Below are 22974 nucleotides of genomic sequence, written 5' to 3' on the forward strand. Positions count from 1 at the left end.
CAATTGAATGACTTGCTAGGCCATTTCAGAGAGCATTTAAGAGTCAACCGCATTGCTGTGGGTCTAGTCACATGGAGGCCGGACCAGCTAAGGATGCGGTCGATTTCCTTCTCTAAAGGACATTAGATGGGCTTTTACAGAATTGTTACAACACAGGGGTCATTTGGCCCATCCGGTCTGCACTGGCTCTCCAAACGAGCATTATGACGTAGTGCCATTTCCCTGCGTTTAGACATCGACATAGAATTTACATTGCAGAAGGAGGCCATTCGGCCTATTGAGTCTGCACCGGCCCATGGAAAGATCACCCTACCTAAGCCCACACCTCCACCCTATCCCCGTAACCTCATCTAACCTTTTTGGACACGAAGGGCAATTTAGCATGGCCAATCCACCTTACTGCACATCTTTGGACTGTGGGAGGAAACCAGAGCACCCGGAGGAAACCCACGCAGACATGGGGAGAACGTGCAGACTCCGCAAAGACAGTGACCCAAGCCGAGAATCGAACGTGAGACCCTGGAGCTGTGAAGCAACTGTGCTAACTACTGTGCTACCGTTCCCTCCTCATCGGTTATATTCAAGTAATCATCTATTGTCCTCTTGAATGCCTCGATTGATCCTGCCTCCACCACACTTTCAGGCAGTGCTTTCCAGAACTGAACCACTAATTGTGTGAAAAAGCTTTTTCTCATATCACATTTGCTTCTTTTGTCAATCACTTTAAATCTGTGACCTCTTGTCCTTGGTCCTTTTACGAGGGGGAACAGTTTATCCCTATCTACTCTGTCCAGATGTCTCATAATTTTGAACACCTCTACCAAATCTCCTCTTAGCCACCTTCTCTCCAAGGAGAACAGCTCCAATGTCTCCAATCTATCCTCATAATCAAAGTTTCGGAACCATTCATGTAAACCTCTTCTCCAATGCATTTGCATCCTGTGACATCCTATAATGTGGTGCCAGAACTGTACATAATACTCCAGCAGCGCTCTAACTAGTGCCTTGTAGAAGTTCAGCACAACCTCCTTGTTCTTGTTCTCTGTGCCCCTATTAATAACGCCCAGGCTATTATATGCTTTATTAACTGCTCTCTCCACCTGTCCTGTCATCTTCAATGATCTATGCACATAAATACCCAGGTCCCTCTGCTCCTGCACCCCTTTAAGAATTTTACCTCTTTTAAAAATTTTTTTTTAGATGACCCAATTATTTTTTCCCAATTAAGGGGCAATTTAACATGCCCAATCCACCTACCCTGTATATCTTTGGTTTGTGGGTGGGGGGGGGGGGGGTGAGGGTGGAGACCCATGCAAACACGGGGAGAATGTGCACACTCCACACCAGGGGTGACCCGGGCCGGAATTGAACCCGGGTCCTCGGCGCTGTGAGGCAGCAGTGCTAACCACTGTGCCACTATGCCACCCTTTACCTCTTATTTTATACTTTCTCTCCATATTCTTCCCAACAACACCCACCACCTCACAGTTCTCCACAATGAACTTCATCTGCCACCTATCTGCCCACTCCACCAACTTGTCAATGACCTTTTGATGTCCTACACTGTTCTCCTTACACTTTACAACAATCCATGATAGTTTCACAGGTCACCATTACTGAGACTAACTTTCAGCTTTAAACACCAGGATCTCACATAGATATACATATCACCAATAATCTGTCCTGGTGCACCCAAGTCAATGCTATGATTAAGAAAGCACAACAGCACCTATACTTCCTCAGGAAATTCGGCATGTCCACATTGGCTGTTACCCATTTTTATAAATGCACCATGGGAAGCATCCTATCGGGCTGCATCACAGCCTGGTATGGCAACTGCTCGGCCCAAGACCGCAAGAAACTTCAGAGAGTCATGAACACCGCCCAGTCCATCACACAAACCTGCCTCCCATCCATTGACTCCATCTACACCTCCCGCTGCCTGGGGAAAGCGGGCAGCATAATCAAAGACCCCTCCCACCTGGTTTACTCACTCTTCCAACTTCTTCCAGCGGGCAGGAGGTACAGAAGTCTGAGAACACGCACGAACAGACTCAAAAACAGCTTCTTCCCCACTGTCACCAGACTCCTAAACGACCCTCTTATGGACTGAACTGATCTCTCCACGCATCTTCTCTACTGTTGTTAGCACTACACTCCGTATGCTTCACCTGATGTCTATGTATTTACATTGTGTATTATCATATGTCCTATGTTTGTTCATGTATGGAATGATCTGCCTGGACTGTATACAGAACAATACTTTTCACTGTACCTTGGTACACATGACAATAAATCCAAATCTAAAATAAAATCGGAGATGAAGGCCCTGGTTATGCCTGGTGGAGACTTGCTCCATGGGCACCGACACTATCGGCCAAAGGGCCTCCTCTCTGCAGCCCTCACTGAAGCGGCAGCGAGGGAGGGAACAAATTGCCTTCCAGGCGCACGCGCGGGCCTGAAAAGGGGGAATGCGCACGCGCGGGCCTGAAAGTGGGCAGTGCGCGCGCGAGCCTGGAAAGGGGAGTGCGCACGCGCGGGCCTGAAAGAGCGGAATGCGCACGCGCGGTCATGGGAAGGAGGCGGGACGTTGCCGGCGGCAAAGGAAGTGGCGGCACGGACGATGTCGTCAGCACGCCGGCGACGGCCGACGCCGATTGGCTGAAACGCTGGCCTATGGAAGAGCGCCTTACTGCCGGTTTGGGGCCGCCCAATGGGAGCGCGGCTGTGTGCGGGGTTGCCCGGTGGGTAGTTTGCCCACAGCCCCCTCCCCCTCCTCCTTGATGCTGGCCTCAGTGTTGACGGGACCGGGGGGGAAAGATCGATTTTAATTCACACGTCGATGGTTGAGTAAAATCGTCCGAAAGATCCAGCGCCCGAGGGATGAGAGCTGGCTGGCCGGCGGCCTGAGGGAGGCCGGTGAGTACAAGGGGGCCCTGTGAGGGTGGAAAGGGAGCAGCGGCCCCGGGCCGCACTGAAGGGGGCACCGGGAGCTGGCACCAACCCCAGTTCCCGGTGCCACTCGAAGCCGCTGTCACTCAGTGTGCCGGCTGTCCGAGCCCGGTGTCCCCCCACCCCGCCTTTACATGGGGCGGTATAATTGCAGCCCAGGGCTTTCAGTTTGTTGACTTATTTCCCTGTCGATGACGATTAAATGCAAAGCAGCCCTCCACATGTATTTTAACCAAAAGCGTTCCCTCCCCTGTCGCCAAATTGTCTGGATAAGATGTTGAAAAACAAATCGGTTGTGGCCAGATAACGTGACGTCTTTCATTTCTATTGATAACCTCGAAAAAAATCGTTCGGCCCGTCATGCCCGTGCTGGTTCTGTGAAGGCACTGTCCAACTGGAGTGAGTAGTGTTCTGTTCCCTGTAAGAACACTATTCACAACACCCTATGCTGTTCTTGCTCAAGTATTTGCTTTGTTTGGCCCTTGTTCCGCACTGTAACCAATCACTATTTGTTGATGTGATTTGTTGAGTATGTTTGTCAATGAACTCTGTTGATTATTTTTTTCCATACTATGTAAGTTCCCTTAGCCACAGATAAATACTTTTCATTGCACTTCGGTACATGTGACAATTAATCAATCAATTCGTCCCCACAGCCCTGCAATGTTGTGTTTTTCAAGTATTTAACCAATTCCCCCTTGAAAGCTACTATTGAATCGACATACGCCAACCACTCTTTTAGGCAGTGCCAGCTTTCCTTGCTATTTATGGTTGAATAGTGACTGAAATCCCAATAATTGTCATTGTTCTGTATAAAGAATGCAATGATGCCAATTCACCTGGCTAAATTCAGCTTAAATTTATTTTGGCAAATCTACACCGCGTTTACTGGCAGATTGAATAGTTGATGTGAGTAAATGTGTAGTGAGGACAAGTTTATTTCTAATATCTGCAGAGTGGCAGCAATTGGGGAATGTTTTGCCACTTCACCTTCTGTTGATTGTTGTTGCAGAGAAGTGGCAGTGAATGAAACACGAAGATAAAAGCGATTTTATCAGCTTTGACAGTCATCCAGACTTGAAACGTTAGCTCCCCGTTCTCTCTTCACAGATGCTGTCAGACCTGCTGAGATTGTCCTGTATTTTCTGATTTTGTTGCAGAGAAGTAGTTGTGCTTTGTATATACATCAGCCAGTATTCTGTTTTCCATCTTCCAACTTTTGACAAGGTGCCACACAAAAGGTTGCTGCATAAGATAAAGATGCATGGCATTAAGGGTAAAGTAGTAGCATGGATAGAGGATTGGTTAATCAATAGAAAGCAAATAGTGGGGATTAATGGGTGTTTCTCTGGTTGGCAATCAGTAGCTAGTGGTGTCCCTCAGGGATCACAGTTGTTCACAATTTACATAGATGATTTGGAGTTGGGGCCCAAGTGCAATGTGTCCACGTTTGCAGACGACACTAAGATGAGTGGTAAAGCAAAAAGCCGGAAGTCTGCAGAGGGATTTGGATAGGTTAAGTGAATGGGCTAGAGTCTGGCAGATGGAATACAATGTTGACAAATGTGAGGTTATCTATTTTGGTAGGAATAACAACAAAAGGGATTCCACACCTGGAGTATTGTGTTCAGTTTTGGTCTCCTTACCTGAGAAGGAGTACTGGCGCTGGAGGGTGTGCAGAGGAGATTCACTAGGTTAATCCCAAAGTTGAGGGGGTTGGATTACGAGGAGAGGTTGAGTAGACTGGGACTGTACTCGTTGGAATTTAGAAGGATGCGGGGAGATCTTATAGAAACATATAAAATTATGAAGGGAATAGATAGGATAGATGCGGGCAGATTGTTTCCACTAGCGGATGATAGCAGAACTAGGGGGCATAGCCTCAAAATAAGGGGAAGTAGATTTAGGACTGAGCTTGGGATGGAACTTCTTCACCGAAAGGGTTGTGAATCTATGGAATTCCTTGCCCAGTGAAGCAATTGAGGCTCCTTCATTAAATGTTTTTAAGATAGATAGATAGTTTTTTGAAGAATAAAGGGATTAAGGGTTATGGTGTTCGGGCTGGAAAGTAGAGCTGAGTCCGCAAAAGATCAGCCATGATCTCATTGAATGGCGGAGCAAGCTCGAGGGGCCAGATGGCCTATTCCTGCTTCTAGTTCGTATTCTTATCTTCAAACTCCTTAACTTGTTCCTGGAGCTTTGAAAAATACCAAACTTCAGTAACTTTGTTTAGCCTACATACAGGCTCTTAAAGTCTTGGTCAGTGAGGAGGTTTATAATATTTACTGCTTTTAGTGGTGTGCTTACTTGAATTGTCATGTCAGTATTTGTTGAGATAACAATTTAAGTTTTGAAAATGAATGCAACAAGGGGAAATTGAAATTTCAAGTAAATGATGAATGATTTTGGGCGTGATTGCTAAGATTTAGATATTACTTAGCTATTAAAATTCTGATCAATTTCTCACATTTGAGTGCCATTTAAATATCAATATTCATTCAGCTTTTGATTAGTGAATTTGTCTGTTCCTATTGGAGTGTATTGTTGCTTGATCGTGTTGGCACTACCTCCAGAAAGGAAGCCGAGTATGATAGATATGTGTTACTTGTTCTGGGAAACTTGTTTCTAGTGTGAAATAAACAGTTTTACGAAAGGTTTATTTGATTCTAAATTACATGTCGCAGTTTTCAGGCAAGTGTCTCAAGGGTTGCACTGCTTGAGATCCATTTAAGCTGCTTTTCTGTGTTGAATGATGAGTGGTGGTCAGTTGTTATGTAATAATTTACTGTTTTCAGAAAATGTGCACTTCAACTTAAACTTCTCGGTCGAGGGTAGAATACTGGTCTCTCTTGGGTTTGTTTTTTAAAAAATAAAATATTTTCTTTCCACTGGTACAATGTCCTTCTGGGAAATCCCTGTGAAATTATACTTTATTTAGTTGAGAAATGTGCTGGTGTGCAAAAGTCGAGTTTGTTAACGGTGTTGATTTGTACTTTTAATAATAATCTTTATTAGTGTCACAAGTAGGCTTACATTAACACTGCAATGAAGTTACCGTTAAAATCCCTTGGTCGCTACACTCCGGCGCATGTTCGGGTACACTGAGGGAGAATTTAGAATGTCCAAATTACCTAACAGCGCGTCTTTCGGGACTTGTGGGAGGAAACCGGAGCACCCGGAGGAAACCCATGCAGACCACGGGGAGAAACTGCAGACTCCACACAGAGAGAGACCCTAACCGGGAATCGAACCCATGTCCCTGGCGCTGTGAAACAATAGTGCTAACCACTGTGCTACCTTTACATTATGGCATGCAATGGCACATTTTACACCTTGCACTGTCAATGCATTTTATGTGTAACATTTTTTGTACCTTTTACAGTACAATATCACTTCCGGCTGTCCTGAAGCTGGAGTTGTACAAACGCTGATTAGAATGTGTCATGTGTCAATTTTAATTGAGTAAAATATTTTTTAAAACTTACCTGGGCAACTGAACAGAATGTGTCATGTGTCAACTTTAATTGAGTAAAATATTTTTCCAAAACTTGCCTGGGCAATTTAGTTAGGTGCTGCACTGGCGCAATTTGACACATGACTTGTTATCCCCTTCACCGCTTGTGCACTGTGGTCTGTTCCCACACTCAGCGACCCTTGTCCCCACCTGCGCATGGCCCAAGATCTGAAATATGGCAGTGCCTCTGTCCTGAAGTTACTAGTTTTGAAATACTCGACCTTTAATTATAATTGATAAGATAACTGCATTTCAACAGGCGGGAAAGTTCAGAAGAATGTTTTGGGTTGTTTGACTTAGATTTTCCTCCTCGTGTGGCTTATTCTGCTTCATTTCTTTTGCATATGTGCAATATGTTGCTGACACAGTCATCAGTAGCCAGTGACATCGGAATGTGGCTTAATTTGCAACTTCTTTAGATCCCACAGTCCTTTACATTGCCTTGATCCGCATTGGTTTAGTAATCTCTATAACCCTCTGTGGTAATAATTATTATTGTCACATGTAGCCTTACATTAACACTGCAATGAAGTTACTGTGAAAGAATTCCACAGATTCACTAACCTCTTCGAGAAGAAAGTCCTCCTTATCTTTGTCTTAAATGGGTGACCCCTTACTCTGGTGTTATGCCCTCTGATCCTAGACTCTGCCACAAGGAGGACAATCGCTCAGCATTTACTCTGTCAAGTCTCCTGACAATCGTATATGTCTCTCATTCTTCTCAACTCCCAATGAGTACAGTCCCAACCTACTCATAAGAAAATCCCTCCATACCCAGGATTAACCTAGCGAACATTCTCTGGACTGCCTACAATGCCAGTATATGGGAATAGAGGGATACGGACCCAGGAAGTGTAGAAGATTATAGTTGAGTCGGGCAGCATGGTCGGCAAGGGCTTGGAGGGCCGAAGGGCCTGTTTCTGTGCTGTACATTTCTTTGTTTGTTCTTTGTATATCTTTCCTTGGATAAGGAGATCAAAACTGTTCACAGTAGTCCAGGTGTGATCTAATTAGTGCCTTGTATTGTTTTAGCAAGATTTATTTTTATGCTCCATTCCCTTTGAAATGAAGGCCACCATTCCATTTGTTTTCCCTATTTACTGAAATTGCATGCCAGTTTTTTGTGATTCATGCACGAGGACTCCCTCTTGAGTTGCAGATTTCCGTTTCCTTTCTCCATTTCAATAACATTCAGCTCCTTCATTCTTCCGACAAGGTGCATAACTTCACACATTTACCTACATTATATTCTATCTGCCAAGTTTTTGCCCACTCACCTAACCTGTTTATATCCCTCTGTAGACTCTCTCATCCTCACCGGTTGCCTTCCCACCTATCTCTATTTCATCCGCAAACTTGGCAATAGTACATTCATTTCCCTCATCCAAGTCACTATATATTGTAAATAACTGGCCCTGGCACAGATCCCTGTGGCACTCCAATAGTTCCAGGTTGCCATCCTGAAATAGCGTCGCACCACTGGACCGCCATGAACAGACGCAGACTCAGTTGGTAGTTTGTAATCTGTTCAGAATATTTGTAGTGCACCTTTCAGTGCCTTGCTGTTAGATATTTATAGTTCCTAAATCTTGAGATTTTGTTTTCCAGAATTCTCCACACACTACACCATAATTCTTTATTGGTTTGATTGCTCATCCAGGTAAACTGAGGCTTTAATTGAGTTGGGAGCATTTTTAATCCCTAGGACACTATATTCATGTTTTTGTGTATGTGGGGGGTGGGTGTGTGTGTGTGGGGGGGGTGGGGGGGGTGGAAGGAATGTTGGACTTTTAAGGCTGTGGTTCGTGTGTGTGTGGGGGGGGTGGGGGGGGGGTGGAAGGAATGTTGGACTTTTAAGGCTGTGGTTCGTGTGTGTGTGGGGGGGGGGTGGGGGGGGGGGTGGAAGGAATGTTGGACTTTTAAGGCTGTGGTTCCTGGTCTGCATCTCCTACTCAATCCATGATGTTGACTCATAGACTTTTATATATTTTTAAGTATTTAAAACACAATTTCTGCATCAACATGTAAAAGCTGCGCTTAATATTTGTTTCAAAAATGTATTTAAGAAATGTTCTTTAGTTTCGTGCCTTGTGACATTTTTTTGTAAATGAAAGCACATAAGTAGTTTGCAGGAATTATTATGTACTTTAAAAAAGAGCATTATTTTTCAACACTGAAAGTGGTGTTAGGATTTGAGTAAAGTTTACTTGCGAGCACGTCAGCTTGTGACCCTGATGGCAATGTTGTGAAAAAACTAATTATATTATTACAGCAATTATTATTTGTCAAGAATTTAGTCAAAATAATGAGATGCATTCATTTGTTACATAGCTGGGCTGGTGTTTCTGTTGTCCGTTAACACGTTTTTGCCTGACCAATTTGAAAGGTAATGTTATTTTGTTTGAAATCAATCTCTGTATACCAGATACTGATGGGAGCAGCTTGTTGTATAAGGGTGTTGACTGAATAGCTGTGTGTATTCCAGTAATTTGTCATAAAGTCAATAAAAATTTGCTAAAATTATGGACAGCTACATCGCAAAGATGCCAAAGTTTTAGTTCAGTTGTTTTGATAATTGTGTCTTGGAGAAGTAGTCACTTGTCTTGTGATTAGGTCAATGTTGTAAATCCGCAGCAAATCAACCAGTAACTTGTGTATTCTGAAGCTGAACTCTAAACAGAGGTATGTGTGATAACTGAAGCTCGGAAAGATATAGCATTAATTTGCGTAAAGCTGCCAGTTTTTAAAAAATAACCTCCTATAAGGCTGACAAAACAAAAAACAGATCCGATGCGGTTTTGCGGTTTACGATTACTTTCACTCATCTGATTCATAATCCTTGTACTGCAGGAAAGTGACTACCTCAACTGCAGGCTACCCTTAAGAACAGATTTGTTTGTTTTTAAATATACATCATTTGTTTTGCCAGCCAATTTTTTATTCTTTTCCAAAGATAAATACTAACTCACGGATTTTCATAGAATTCCAAACTTGTTTCTATCTCCAACACACCAACTTCAGAACTTACTGAGCAAAAATAATTTGATTTATTTATTCATTAGAAACCAGTGGCACTCGTTATAAAAGTCAATAATATCAACCAAAACATTGGTAGAAATCTTGGAATCCCATGTAATAAGATTGAAATTGACTTATTCCATTATGTTAAGTCAGTGATGCTGCTAATATATTTAATTTCATAATGAATAAACATAGAATAATGAAAACCTGCATGTTCTTTTGTAATTTCGATGGCTTACCATTCTGATAGGATCACTCACTGTTGTGATTTACTCTCTCTGAATCTGGCTGTATTTCTATTGTGATTATTGCATTTGTCCTTTACAATTTTACTATACTTTATGATTAATGATACTGAAGGACTAACTGGAAGGTTACAGGAAATTAATGTATGGTGGGCAATAGGAAATAAGCGTTCTGTATTTAATACATTCAATAAATTTTACATTGACATTTATTTGATAGCTATGACAGACTAGAGTAATAATCGAGCAGGACATGTGATTCAGATTATCTATACTTTTTATAACATTTTTAATACTGTGTGAATAATCCCCCCCCCCCAAAAAAAAATGAGGTTGCGGTCTAGAAATTGATGCCATATGTTTTTTAAATAGTAACATCTGTGAAGGTTTAGGTTTTTCTTGTGGGGGGGGGGGCAAAGGTTTCCCTTGCTCTTCCTCTGTCAATAAGCCGATGTAAGATACATACTCGGAATTTGCTGGAGTGGTGGAATCTAGTGGTAAGCTGTTAAACTTCCCCCTCATCCTTCAGCTCAAAACTTCTAAGTGTGAAATAAATAATGGCGCAGCGATAATGTGCATTAGGGATGTTGGGTGAATGATGGATTGCAAAGGAAACACACCGATGGTGGAGAAGGAAATAAGATGAATTGGAGTCGTTGGGTACAGAAATTGAGAGGGAAAGAACTATTGTATTGAGAGAGAGGGAGGAAAAAAGAATAAGGAGAAGAATTTTTCTTTTACAATTGTAGCTTCCCCTTCAATGCAGTTCTGCTATTTTACTCAACTACCCCAAATAATAGCGGGTTCCACATTCTAATCTCCCCCACCACCACCATCACCAACCAAGACTCGCTATACTCTCGCATTAGTAGTCAGCCTCAATTTTCTGCCCAGCAAATGCATCTTTAACTTACAAGCACCTTATATCTGGCCACAAGGGATCAATCCGGTGATATGGGCTGTTTGGACAAGATAAGTGGGAGTTTAAGACATGCCCATTTTGCACCCAATTCCATTTCAAAATGACAACTACCCACGCCAGTAGTTCACTTTTATACTCCCACGTACAACTCAACACCCATTTTCGGAGGGATGTTTTGAGACTTTAAATGTCGACTTATACATCAACATCGATGCTATGTAGATTCTAAGAAAACGTTTGAAAACATACTCTGTTAAAGGCTGATTACTAAAATTGAGACCAATGGAATAGGAAGCTCAGTATCAGCTTTGTTAAAAAAATTGACACGGAGACCGAAACAACGGTAAATGATTGTTTCTCTGACTGGTGGCGGGGGGTGGATTTGAACCTGGGTCCCCAGAGCACTACCCCGGGACTCTGGTTTGCTAGTTCAGTGACAATACCAGTATGCCACCGCCTTCCCAAGTTTGCACTTGGAAGTACAAACAGTAAGGATGATGCCACTCAATTACAATAGGATGTAGACAGGCTAGCAGGATGAGCAGGCAAGTTGTAGATTAATTTAATTCAGGGACATGTGAAGTATATTTTGGCAGAAGGGATGGTGGAAAGCAATATAGGCTTGATGACACAGTACAAGGTCAGGGATATGGGGTGGGGGTTCATGTGCACATATCTTTTGAAGGTGGCAGGACATACAGAAAGAGTAAATAGCAAAGTGTATAGGTTCATAAAATAGGTATTGAATACAAAGCAGGGAAGTTAAGTTGATCCTTTACCAAGCTCTGTTCGGCCACAGTTAGGCTATTGAATCTAATTCTGGCACGGTGCGAGGGTTCTTGAGGGGATGCAGAAAAGATTTATCATAATGTTTCCAGGGATGGGGGACTTTAGCTACAAGGTTAGATTAGAGAAACAAAGGCCGTTTTCCTTTGAACATATAGGGAGGTAATGATGTAATGATATGGTCATTGGACAAGTAATCCAAAGACCCAGAATCCCACCAAGGCAGATGGTGGAATTTGAATCCAATAAATATTTGGAATTAAGCCTAATTATTGCCAAGTGTCATGAAAACCCATCTGGTTCACTAATGTCCTTTAGGTAGGAAATCTGCCGTCCTTAATTGGTCTGTGACTGGTATATGTGACTGCAGATCCACAGCAATGTGGTTGATTCTTAAATGTACTCCGTGATGGGCAATAAATGCGACTCCTGCCAGTGACGTGTCCACATCCCGTGAATGAATAAAAAAACTACTCTGCTCCATCAACCTTCAGTCCAACATATTTCTAGAATTACTGTTACTGAGGATGTTGACAGAGGAGTACTGATTCATCAGCTTGGGCTTGGGGGATGATGGGATCATTGATCGTGGAAAGTGATAATTAGCAAGAGAGTGTTCCTTGCCCAGGTTTGATCTGACGCGCTGAGACTTCATGGAGTCTGGAGTTGATGCCCCCCGAAATGACCGAGCAAGCCTCTCAGTTGTAGCAAACCACTAAAGTCAAGTCAGTAAGAAATGAAACCGGACGGACCACCCGGCATCACCTACACACCAGAAATGATGACAGCAAACTCAGCTACATTGATCCTGCAACACCCTACTTACTAAAATCAGGGGGCTTGTGGCTCTCAGATTCATCAAGCAACTTCCTGACAGTGTCATACCCATGGAATCATATTTTACAGATAATATCCCAGACAGCACCTTCGAGTACTAAAGGTCAAAGCTGTGAGATTGGATCTGGGGCAGGTGGTGAGGGAAAAACATACTTGACCTCATCTGTGCCAACCTGCCTGCTGCAGATGCATCCGTCCATGACAGAGTGACCACCACGCAGTCCTTGTGGGAACAAAATTCAGTCTTCACATTAAGCATCCCCTCCATTGTGTGGTACTACCACTGTACTAAATAGGGCAGATTTTGAACAGATCTAACAACTCAAGATTGGATAACCATGAGGCACTGTGGGCCATCAGCAGGATTGCACTTGACCAATATCTGTAATCTCATGGTCTTGCATATCCCCCACTCTACCAATGCCACCAAGCCAGGGCATGGACCCTGGTTCTATGAGGAGTGCAGGAGAGCATGCCTGAAGCAGCACCAGGCATACCTAAAAATGAGGTGTCAACCTGGTGACGCTACAACACAGGACCACATGCTTGCCAAACAGCATAAACAGCAAGTAATAGACAGAGCTAAGCGGTTCCACAACCAGTCAGATCTAAGCTTTGCAGTTTTGCTATATCCAGTCATGACCGGTGGTGGATAATTAAACACCGCACTGGAGGAGGATACTCACAAATATCTCTAACCTCAATGATGGAGGGGCCCAGTATATTGGTGCAAAAGATAAGGCTGAAGCATTGGCTACAGTCTTCAGCCAGAAGTGCTGAGTGGGTGAGTGCAGAGACTAGTAATCCTGTGGCGAGTAACTCGCCTCTTGACGCACCAAAGTCTGTCCACAATCTACAAGTCAGGAGTGTGATGGAATACTGTCCACTTGCTTGAATGGGTGCAGCTCCAAAGAAGCTCAACACCATAGGATCCCTACAGTGCAGAAGGAGGCCACCCGGCCCATCGAGTCTACACCCACTCTCTGAAAGAGCACCCTGATCTAGGCCCACTCCCTAATCCTATCCCCATAACCCTTCCTAATCTGCACATCTTTGGATGATTAAGGGCAATTTTAGCATGACCAATCCACTGAACCTGCACATCTTTGGATGTCCTGGACACCATCCAGGACAAAGCAGCCTGTTTGATTTGGCACGCCATCCACAAAACATTGGTGGTATCATGACCGGCACAGGCTTGGAGGGCCGAAGGGCCTGTTCCTGTTTCCTGTGCTCTATTGTTCTTTGTTCTTCTTTGTTCTTATTCACTCTCTCCACCACCAATGCACAGTGGCAGCCATGTGTACCATCTACAAGGTGCACTGCAGGAACTCACCAAGGCTCCTTAACGGGCAGTATCTTCCAACCCCACGACTGCTACCATCTGGAAATACAATGGCAGCAGATACTTGTGAACTCCACCACCTGGAAGTCCTCCTACAAGCACTCACCTTCCTGACATGGGAACATTTTACTGTCCCTTCACTGTCACTGGATCAAAATCCTGGAACTCTCTCCCCAACACCCCAGTGGTTGTACCTACACTACAGTGGTTCAAAAACACAGCTCACTACCACCTTCTCAAGGGCAATTAGGGATGGGCAGAATGAATAAAAAAAGACAAACCAGATTGAAGGAAGATCTGGTAGAGGTGTGTGAGATTGAGAGGTTTAGAAAAGATAGACAGAGCAAACCTGTTTCCATTAGCTGATAGTAAGAACAAGGGGAAATAGCTTAGTGGTGTTGGGCAAGAGGAGGGGGGGAGGCGGTGGAATCATTTTAAACAGAGATTTGGAATGACCTGGAACACATTGCCTATGAGTTTAGTGGAAACAGATGATCCATGATTTCAATACAAAATATGATTGTCAGTTGATGGAAATAAATTGGCAGGGCTATGGGGATAGAGCAGGGGAAGAGGGACTGCTGGATTGCTGTACAGAGAGCCAGCACGGACTTGAATGAGTTCCCTCTGCTCTATGACCTATCATTCAATTAAATCATATTTGCACCTTCCCCATATCTTTTTACAATATAGAAACCAGACCTGTGTGCAGTACTCCAATTGTGGTCTAACCAAGGTTCTTACAAATTTAAAATTACTTGCTTTTCAATTCTATTCCTCTAGAAATTAATCTCAGTGCTAGGTTTGTATTTGACCTTGTTAACCAGCTTTTTAATGATTTGTGATTAGATCTCTTTGTTCCTCTACCCTGTATAGATCCTATTGTTAAATGTGACAGCATGTTTCGGTGATTAAATGGATTTTTTTCTTAGCTAACTAGCTCCTCTTGAATTCAGGTCATATGTTGCCTTTATCTCATTGCCTGGAAATCCTGACACCAATCATAAAATAACTTGGTTTTCCTAACCTTGAGAATAGTCACAAAATAAACCTGTCCAGACCAGAATTGAAGGTGCTACACCATTTTCTGATCACCAGGCTGGCTTTGCCAGAACTGCTATGGAAGGGCATTTAACAAACGTGCGTTTGCTATGAATCTCTCCCTTCCCTGACATCAATTTTTTCACATTTCTAAAAGGACATCCCTCTCTTGTAAAATTGTTCCCGTGTGGAGTTTGCACATTCTCCCTGTGTTTACGTGGGTTTCGCCCCACAACCCAAAGATGTGCAGGGTAGGTGGATTGGCCTGCTAAATTGCCCCTTAATTGGAAAAAATGAATTGGGTACTCTAAATTTTTTGTTTTGTTTTAATTGTTCCCATGCGCCCCATTAGCCCAATTTCAATTTGTCTTCATGTCTCCAAGTTTTAGTTCCTCTGGAACCTTTGGATTTTACTTACTAATTAGAGACATTTAAAATCTTTCCTTGTTTTTTGAGGGGAGGAGGATAAGTAACAATGAATTTTTATCAAGCTGATGCAGTTTTGTTCATAATTTGATCCACATTAAAATTCATAAACCATTGTTATATTTTTAAAATTACATTGGATGCATGCGCAATAATTTATCTTGAATTATTCCTGAGCTTTACTATTCACTGACCGGATCCGAGCAGGTAAATGACCTGCTCCCATACCGTTGCTGTTCTTTTGCGGTTAACTGTTTACTAGATGAATTTAAGTGCGGCTTAACTTCTCCCCATTCCCCCATTGCCACTTTCACCATTTTGGGGGTTGTACCGCAAAGCCTCTGCACCCTATTTTCCTCGAGTGAGACTAGCTGGAGCAGAATAGCTCGATTGTAATGCCTTCAGGACTGTATTGGGGGCAGTTTTAGAACGGTTTGTTTAGATCTGATCATGGTAGAAATCATTCTGAGTTTAGTGATGAGTAACAAACCAGAATTAGTTAACAATCTAATGAAAAAACAGCAGTGACTATAATGTGATTGAATTTGATGTTGTGTTTGAGAGAGATGATGGATGGTCATAAACCACATTTTTTAATTGAAGCAAGGAAACTTTGATGGAATGGAAGAATTAACTGCATTAAACTCGGCTGAACTACAGAAGGCTATCTATGAACAGTTGTTAAATATAGTCAAGACAGATATCAATAGTTTATTTGAATCAAAGGGATACGGCAGCACGGTAGCACAGTGGATAGCGCTGTTGCTTCACAGCTCCAGGGTCCCAGGTTTGATTCCAGGCTTGGGTCACTGTCTGTGTAGAGTCTGCACGTTCTCCCTGTGTCTGCATGGGTTTCCTCCGGGTGCTCCGGTTTCCTCCCACAAGTCCCGAAAGATGTGCTGTTTGGTGAATTGGACGTTCTCCTCCCTCAGTGTACCTGAACGGGCGCCGGAATGTGGCGACTGGGGGCTTTTCACAGTAACTTCACTGCAGTGTTAATGTAAGCCTACTTGTGACAATAAAGATGATTATTATTATGTGGGGTTCAGGCAGGAGGGTGAAGTTGAGATCGGAAATCAGATATGATTTTATCATATGATGGAGAAAGCCCGAGTAGCCGACACGTGCTTCTGATGTTCTTCTACCAAATAAATTGTTGAATGGATGAAATAAAATAAAACCATTGCATACACATAAACGGCAACGCTTATTTATGTCATTTAAGCAACTGTGGTCAAATGAGGTATCAAACTAAAAGCTTAACAAATGTCAGGAAATGTGGGAATTCAGCAGACTGGGAGGCTGCAAAAAGCAACAAAGGGATACAAAAAGTAATGTGATGCAAAAAGAAAACATGAAAAAAAAAACACTGGAAGGGACATCAAAGCTAACAGAAAAACCTTTTACAAATGTATTGAGAGTGTGGGGTAAGGCCCATTAAAGATGGATACAGATGGGATTACAATGGAATAATAAAGAAATGGCAGTCTGCTGAAATGAGAGTTTTGTATCTGTGTTGGGGCACAATACTAGTGACACAAGGAAACCTGAAAGTAAGTCATGGAGGAACTGACTGGATTTATGTATTTTGTTCAACGGTACAGGGAATAGAGAAAATAATGGGACATAAAATAGACAAATCTTCAGCACCTAACACGTCCAAGATGAGGACATTGCAGATTCATTAGTCATAATCTTCCATAGCTCTCTAGAATCAGAAATTATTCCTTTTCGATTGGGAAATTGAAGAAATCGATCCCTTAATCAAGAAAGGATTCCCTGCTTGGGTCACTGTCTGTGCGGAGTCTGCACATTCTCCCTGTGTCTGCGTGGGTTTCCTCTGGGTACTCCGGTTTCCTCTCACACGTCCCCAAAGATGTGCTGTTAGATGAATTGGACATTCTTAATTCTCCCTCTGTGTACCCGAGCAGGTACCGGAATGTGGCGACTAGGGGCTTTTCACAGTAACTTAATTGCAGTGTTAATGTAAGCCTACTTGTGACAATAAAGATTATTATTATTAAAAATTACAGAGCACTTGTACAAATATCATTTGAGAGTCAACATTGATTTGTGAAGGATTGGATAGGTTTGACTATTCTAGATGGGCTGGATGGCGTTGGGCAGTTTTGAGAGGATGCCTCAACAAGATTTTTGCTCTGTAAAACTGGATCTGTAAGGTTGAACCAAGTGTCTGTTCAGATCAGTTGGAAGTTGCCTAATTGTCAGTTTTGTCTTTTCCTCTTTTTCTGTTCCCCAAACTCCCTCCCTCCTCACCACCCCCAGAGTAACATTCAGAGCCTATCTGTTGTGTCACAGATCAGTATAAGGCCATAGCAGAGTAGGAAAACAGTGGATTGTAATGAAATAACCCTCATCTGTGTTAATCTTTATTGGACTATAAATGCATTCCAAATGAACTGGCCTGTTGACAATATCTTGGCAATGAATTAGTGTCTATTTGCTTGCACAAGAGACGGTGGTCAATAGTAATTGTGTAATTGAATCTTTTATTCAGCTGCCAGAGTTAGGGGTACAGAGGTGAAGGTGGAAAGTGAGTTACTGCAGAAGTGTGTGTTAATTTATTTTGATCATTCGGCATTCATAGGTATTGTTTAAAAATGGAAAATTATGTATGCTGTGAATTTAGAGTCCAGTGCAGTAATTTGCTGTCTATTGAAAGCATCATTCAGATCCTTCAAATAATGTTTACTATTCAAGCAGGCAGTTGAACCTTTATGAATGTTGAGCTTTAATAATATCCCTTTGACATTAACAGTTGGGCTTGGGAGAAAAAACAAAGGAGGCAAAATTCAATCTCTTTTTAAAAAAAAAATGTATTCAATTTTAGCAAATTTTCAACAAAAGCCCCCCCTCCCCCCACCTTACAGAAAAAGAAAAGCATAAAACACACAGATCAACATTGTACACTTATATCGCAAATTCCCCCAATGTACAACCCCCCCCCTCCCCATGAAACAATAACAAACACCTACATGAAACCCCCCCCGGGCTGCTGCTGCTGACTAGGAACGGTTGCCACCGCCTGAAGAACCTTTGCACAGTCCCTCGCAAGGCAAACTTTACCCTCTCCAATTTAATGAATCCTGCCATGTCGCTGATCCAGGCTTCTACGCTTGGGGGCTTTGCATCCTTCCACTGTAGCAGAATCCTCCTCCGGGCTACCAGGGACGCAAAGGCCAGAATACCGGCCTCTTTCACCTCCTGCACTCCCGGCTCGTCCGATACCCCAAATAATGCTAACCCCCGCAAAATTCAATTTCAACGAGAACCTTGCAAACACTTTTCTAAGCAAATCAGTGTTAGATTCAAATCCACACTGTTACTTAGCTAATAGATTGTTATATGTGAGAAAAATTGTTTTTACTGTTTTTAGGAATTTTGCCCCCTTATGTGGTGCGATTTTTATTTTTTATTTGTCCTTGGGGTGAGGGTAGCTTTGGCAAGGCTGCATTGATTGCCCATCCCTAGTTTCCCTGAGAAAATCTGAGACATTGCAGTCCAGGCAGTGATGGTTCTCTGCACCAACAACGGTATTTGTTAAGTTGTGAAATGATGGATCAGGTCAGCATCTTGACTTTTAGTTGGCTATGGTGACCCTTTTCTTACAGCATTAATTTAGTTTTTTTTAAAAGCGAATTGATAAACTGTACATTGAGATGAGAGACAGCCTTGCCAGTGATGTTGTTTTATAAGAAAAAATGCTCGAGAGTTCATTGGAATGGCCTATGCACATAATTTTCATTTTTCATCTGGGAAGGGATTTCATAATCTAACGCCTGAGGAAACATCACAGACATGTTAATAAGAAAAGACCTAGGTTCAATATTTGGTCAGTGCTGAGATGGCTTCAGCCAGTTTGGCAGCAGCAGAAGCTTACTGATGATTCCAGATTGAAGAATGTTTCGACACCACCGTCATGAATCGGAACAGCTCAGCTTCTCAGCAAAATCAATGTCAATTTTTTTTTTTTTTTGCAGTGTATCTTCTTTGTGAAAGTGGCCATTCATGTATCATTCATGCATGGGCCTCACCATTGTCAGCAAGCTACTCATCTGTGGGAACATCACGGGCAACTGAATCATATTCTTGCCGACTGGAAGTAATTGCCAAAAGGTAAACCTCTGGTGATTTCCCTCCCCACCCAGAGATTGCCAACCCAGGGGCACGGTGGTCATCTTCAGCCTTCACTACACCCTTCACTACTGCCTGAAATAATTCAACTCAGCACTGACAGATTGAACATGGGTCTTTATGGGTTAACCAAACCCTGCTACTTCAGACATGCAAGGAACAATATGGCGCAGTCAATACGAGGAGAGAATACAATATGGAGTGAAGACAGAAAGTGTAGAAGAAATATTACTTTGAAATATTTTAATTGCATTTTTAAAATTGTAATCCCATTGATCCTGATATGAGTAGCATTAATGTCTCGTTCTGAATTACGCCATAGTTAGTAACGTTACTGGATGAGAATCCAAAGACGCAAGTTCGGATCCCACTATAGCAGCCGTGGAATTTAAATTCAGTTATTAAATAAGCCTGCAACAGAAAGCTCTTATCACGAACAGTGACCACCTAACTGTCGTAAAAATCCAGCTGGTTCACAAAAATCCTTGAGGGAAAGGAATCTGACATCCTTACCCAGCCTGATTCCAGATTCACATCAGTGTGGTTCACTCTCAGCTACACTCTGAAATGGCTCAGCAAACCACTCCGTTAGGGCAATTAGGGATGAACAATAAATGCTGGCCTTGCCACTGACTACTATATCATGTGAATGAACTTTTAAAACAACCACAGTGCGAGAGCAAAATTGTTTTTAAAAGGCTCAATCTCAGGAACTGCATGCCGGACAGTTAAACCTTTTCATAGAGCTTCAGTTTGTATATGATGATCATGCAACCTAACCTATCATGTGAACTTTTAGTTTGCTTATTGGATATTAATTTGTTTTCATTTTTCAGGCAGCCTCTTTTGTGGTTCCACCATTTGGCATCAATTTGAAATACTGAAAGAATTCATTCAGATGACTTATCTGATCTAGAAGACATGCTTCTCTCCGTATGGTCTACAACGATTGAGGAAATGGATTTGGAGTTGGTGTTTGGCGATGATCAGCTCAGCCTGGAGGTCCGGGAGGATGATTTCACAGTCTGGATAGCTTTCAAGGGGAACATGAAGGATTATGATTTTGTGAATAAACTAGACATGATCGTCAATAACATGTCATGCCTTTTGGGGATGGGTAAGAATTCTATTCAAAGGATTAATGCTTCCAACTAATGCAATCAGAATCTAAAGATGTTATATCGGAAAGTCCATATTTTTAAAATGCTTTTGCATCCCAGCGTCTTGAACTCCTGTCTTTCCTTCACCTTCATTTTTTTTTTTTCAAAATGCATTTTATTACAAACATGTATCAAAATAGGTTACAGCGAATAAACATCCCGGGAAACATACTTCCCAACAATCAACTATGCAGTCTGTACAGAGTTTTCCCCTTTTTCACTCCCCCCGGCGACAAACAGCTCCTCAAACATGGTCACAAACGTCCCCCATCTTTCCTCAAACCCCCTGAAGAGCCCCTTAACTCATACTTTATCTTCTCTAACCGCAGGAAGTCGTACAGGTCACCCAACCAAGCCGCTACCCCGGGTGGAGATGCCGACTGCCACGCCAGCAAAATTCTCCGCCCTGCAATCAGAGAGGCGAAGGCCAAGACATCAGCCTTCCTTCTCTCCATGAGCTCCGGTTTCTTTCCTTCACCTTCATGTCAAGTTTAGAGAACAGACAAGATTGCTTACTACTTCCAATCACTTCTCTTTCATCTTGTTGTGACCGGTGTTATTTATCCTGGTATGAACTCCTACATCTGCTGATCAGTCAGACAATGGTGAAGATACCAGTGTAGAGATACTTGACTTAACCTGTCCTGGGTTGAGGAAAATGTGGCAATGAGCAGCCTCTCGAAGATTCAAAAGCTGAATGAAGTTGGGTTTAAAAAGTACACAGACTGAGCTGTGATATGTTATCCTTAGATGTTAAAAGACTCTGTGATTCTGAGTTGCAGCACTTTTCAATTAATCAAGTTCCCTATATCAAACCTCTCACCTGAGCCACTTTAATTAACAATGGTTAGACTTTGTGGATTTAAAGGAGCACAGTTTCCACCTTAATGGAAATCTAATACATATGCATGATATACCATAGCATACTGGTCTTTATAAAGCAGTGCTGCATGAAGTTCAACCATAATATTTGCAAGTGCGTTTTTGTTAATATATCAAACAATATTTTTGGGAAGCAAGCATCATATCTGAAATATTTGCTACGTTTTCAACCAGGTGCAGAGAAACTGAGGCCGGAGAAAGTGGAACCATGGAACAGCGTTCGTGTAACGTTTAATATTCCCCGTGAAGCTGCAGAACGATTGCGACTGATGGCTCAGAATAATAACCAGCAGCTCCGTGATTTGGGCATTCTTTCCGTTCAAATTGAAGGTATTCCACCTACTTTTTTTCCAGTTTTCAATGTACACAATACTGGATGGATGGACATTCTAGCTTGGTCGTGCACGATTTCAGCAGGAATACTACAAAAATGGATGAGAAGTCATCAAGTATAGCAACAAATGTACTGCACAGATCTATAGCTAAATTCTGTTTATTAGTGTTAACTGTGATGTTTAGTTTCGATGCAAAATGAGACCAGCATCTAATTATCCATATAACATTTTTAATGCTTTGCACTTCAAAAATATGAAAGTAGCTTGTAAACAAAAGAAATGTTTCATTTTACTTCAGGCGAAGGGGTCATTAACTTGGCTTTGGTGCAACATAGAGGCCAAGAAATCAGAGTAAACGGGCCAGTGAATCAGATCAGAATGGAATCAGGATTTTCTTTGCAAGGAGGTCAAGGTATATAAAATATTCTACTTTTGAGTGTTTTTTGGAGCAAAGTGATTGTGTTTCTGCCTTTAGAAAACAGTTGGTGTCAAAGTAGTCTCTTGGAAGTACTATGTTACATTCTTTCTATGGGTGGTTTGATTTTGATTTGATTTGATTTATTGTCACATGTACCGAAGTACAGTGAATAGTATTTTTCTGCATGGGTACATATTTTCCTGCGTGGGTGGGTACGGAAAACCTAGTTCTAACATTAACCACTCATCCTGTGGAGTCAAATAATATAAAAGATCACAATTATGGATGAGAAAGAGTATCTTTGTTTATCTATTCAGCATGAGAACTTTTTTAATCATTCCAGGGTTTTGGTTTTGGTGTTTACAGTGGATGTCGATTCCAAGACCGATCTTCTATATTCCTGCCCTTGAAGGCACAATGAAATGCACTTTGCAATGTTATTTTAAAAAGATACAAGATCATTTGAATCAAGAGACTTTGAATTAACAGAATCTGGGATTGTTGATCCAAACACATGATCAGGCATCTCAACAAACTTTTATTAGTTTTGCTGGGGGAAAAAGGTGATATTTCTCATAGCTATTTATCTTACACCCATCGGGACATTTTGCAGGAATACCAACGTCGGGGGAAGTAGCAGATTTATACTCGATGAAAGGAGAGTGTTAGTTTGTTGGAAAGTGGACTCTGGTTGAGGTGTTTAAGTATCATATCGTATGACGGAAAGTGAGATTCTGAGGAAAGAAAATTTCAAAGATTTGCAAAGACTTCAAAAGTGGAGGGTAGTGGGTGCCTGGAACTCGCTACCGGAGGAGGTGGTGGAAGCAGGGACGATAGTGACATTTAAGGGGCATCTTGACAAATACATGAATAGGATGGGAATAGAGGGATACGGACCCAGGAAGTGTAGAAGATTGTAGTTTAGTCGGGCGGCA

The 22974-nt window shown here is 42.3% G+C and overlaps 1 protein-coding gene across 5 annotated transcripts in view; it reads left to right on the forward strand.

The window, feature by feature from the left end:
• Nucleotides 1-2708: 2708 nt before the first annotated feature.
• Nucleotides 2709-22974, forward strand: part of ncoa6 (nuclear receptor coactivator 6) — an 82572-nt gene continuing 62306 nt past the window's right edge. For 2 of the 5 annotated variants that reach the window (XM_072515173.1, XM_072515175.1), the window contains exons 1-4: nt 2709-2919; nt 20081-20361; nt 21461-21616; nt 21920-22033. In XM_072515173.1, the coding sequence (XP_072371274.1) occupies nt 20166-20361; nt 21461-21616; nt 21920-22033 (466 nt within the window). In that variant the 5' untranslated portion in view covers nt 2709-2919; nt 20081-20165. Of the gene's footprint in view, nt 2920-19090; nt 19227-20080; nt 20362-21460; nt 21617-21919; nt 22034-22974 lie in introns of all 5 variants that reach the window. The other 3 variants (XM_072515171.1, XM_072515174.1, XM_072515172.1) reach the window with 2 other exon arrangements.

Source organism: Scyliorhinus torazame, chromosome 8, assembly GCF_047496885.1.
Source record: "Scyliorhinus torazame isolate Kashiwa2021f chromosome 8, sScyTor2.1, whole genome shotgun sequence".
Classification (NCBI taxonomy): Eukaryota; Metazoa; Chordata; class Chondrichthyes; order Carcharhiniformes; family Scyliorhinidae; genus Scyliorhinus; species Scyliorhinus torazame.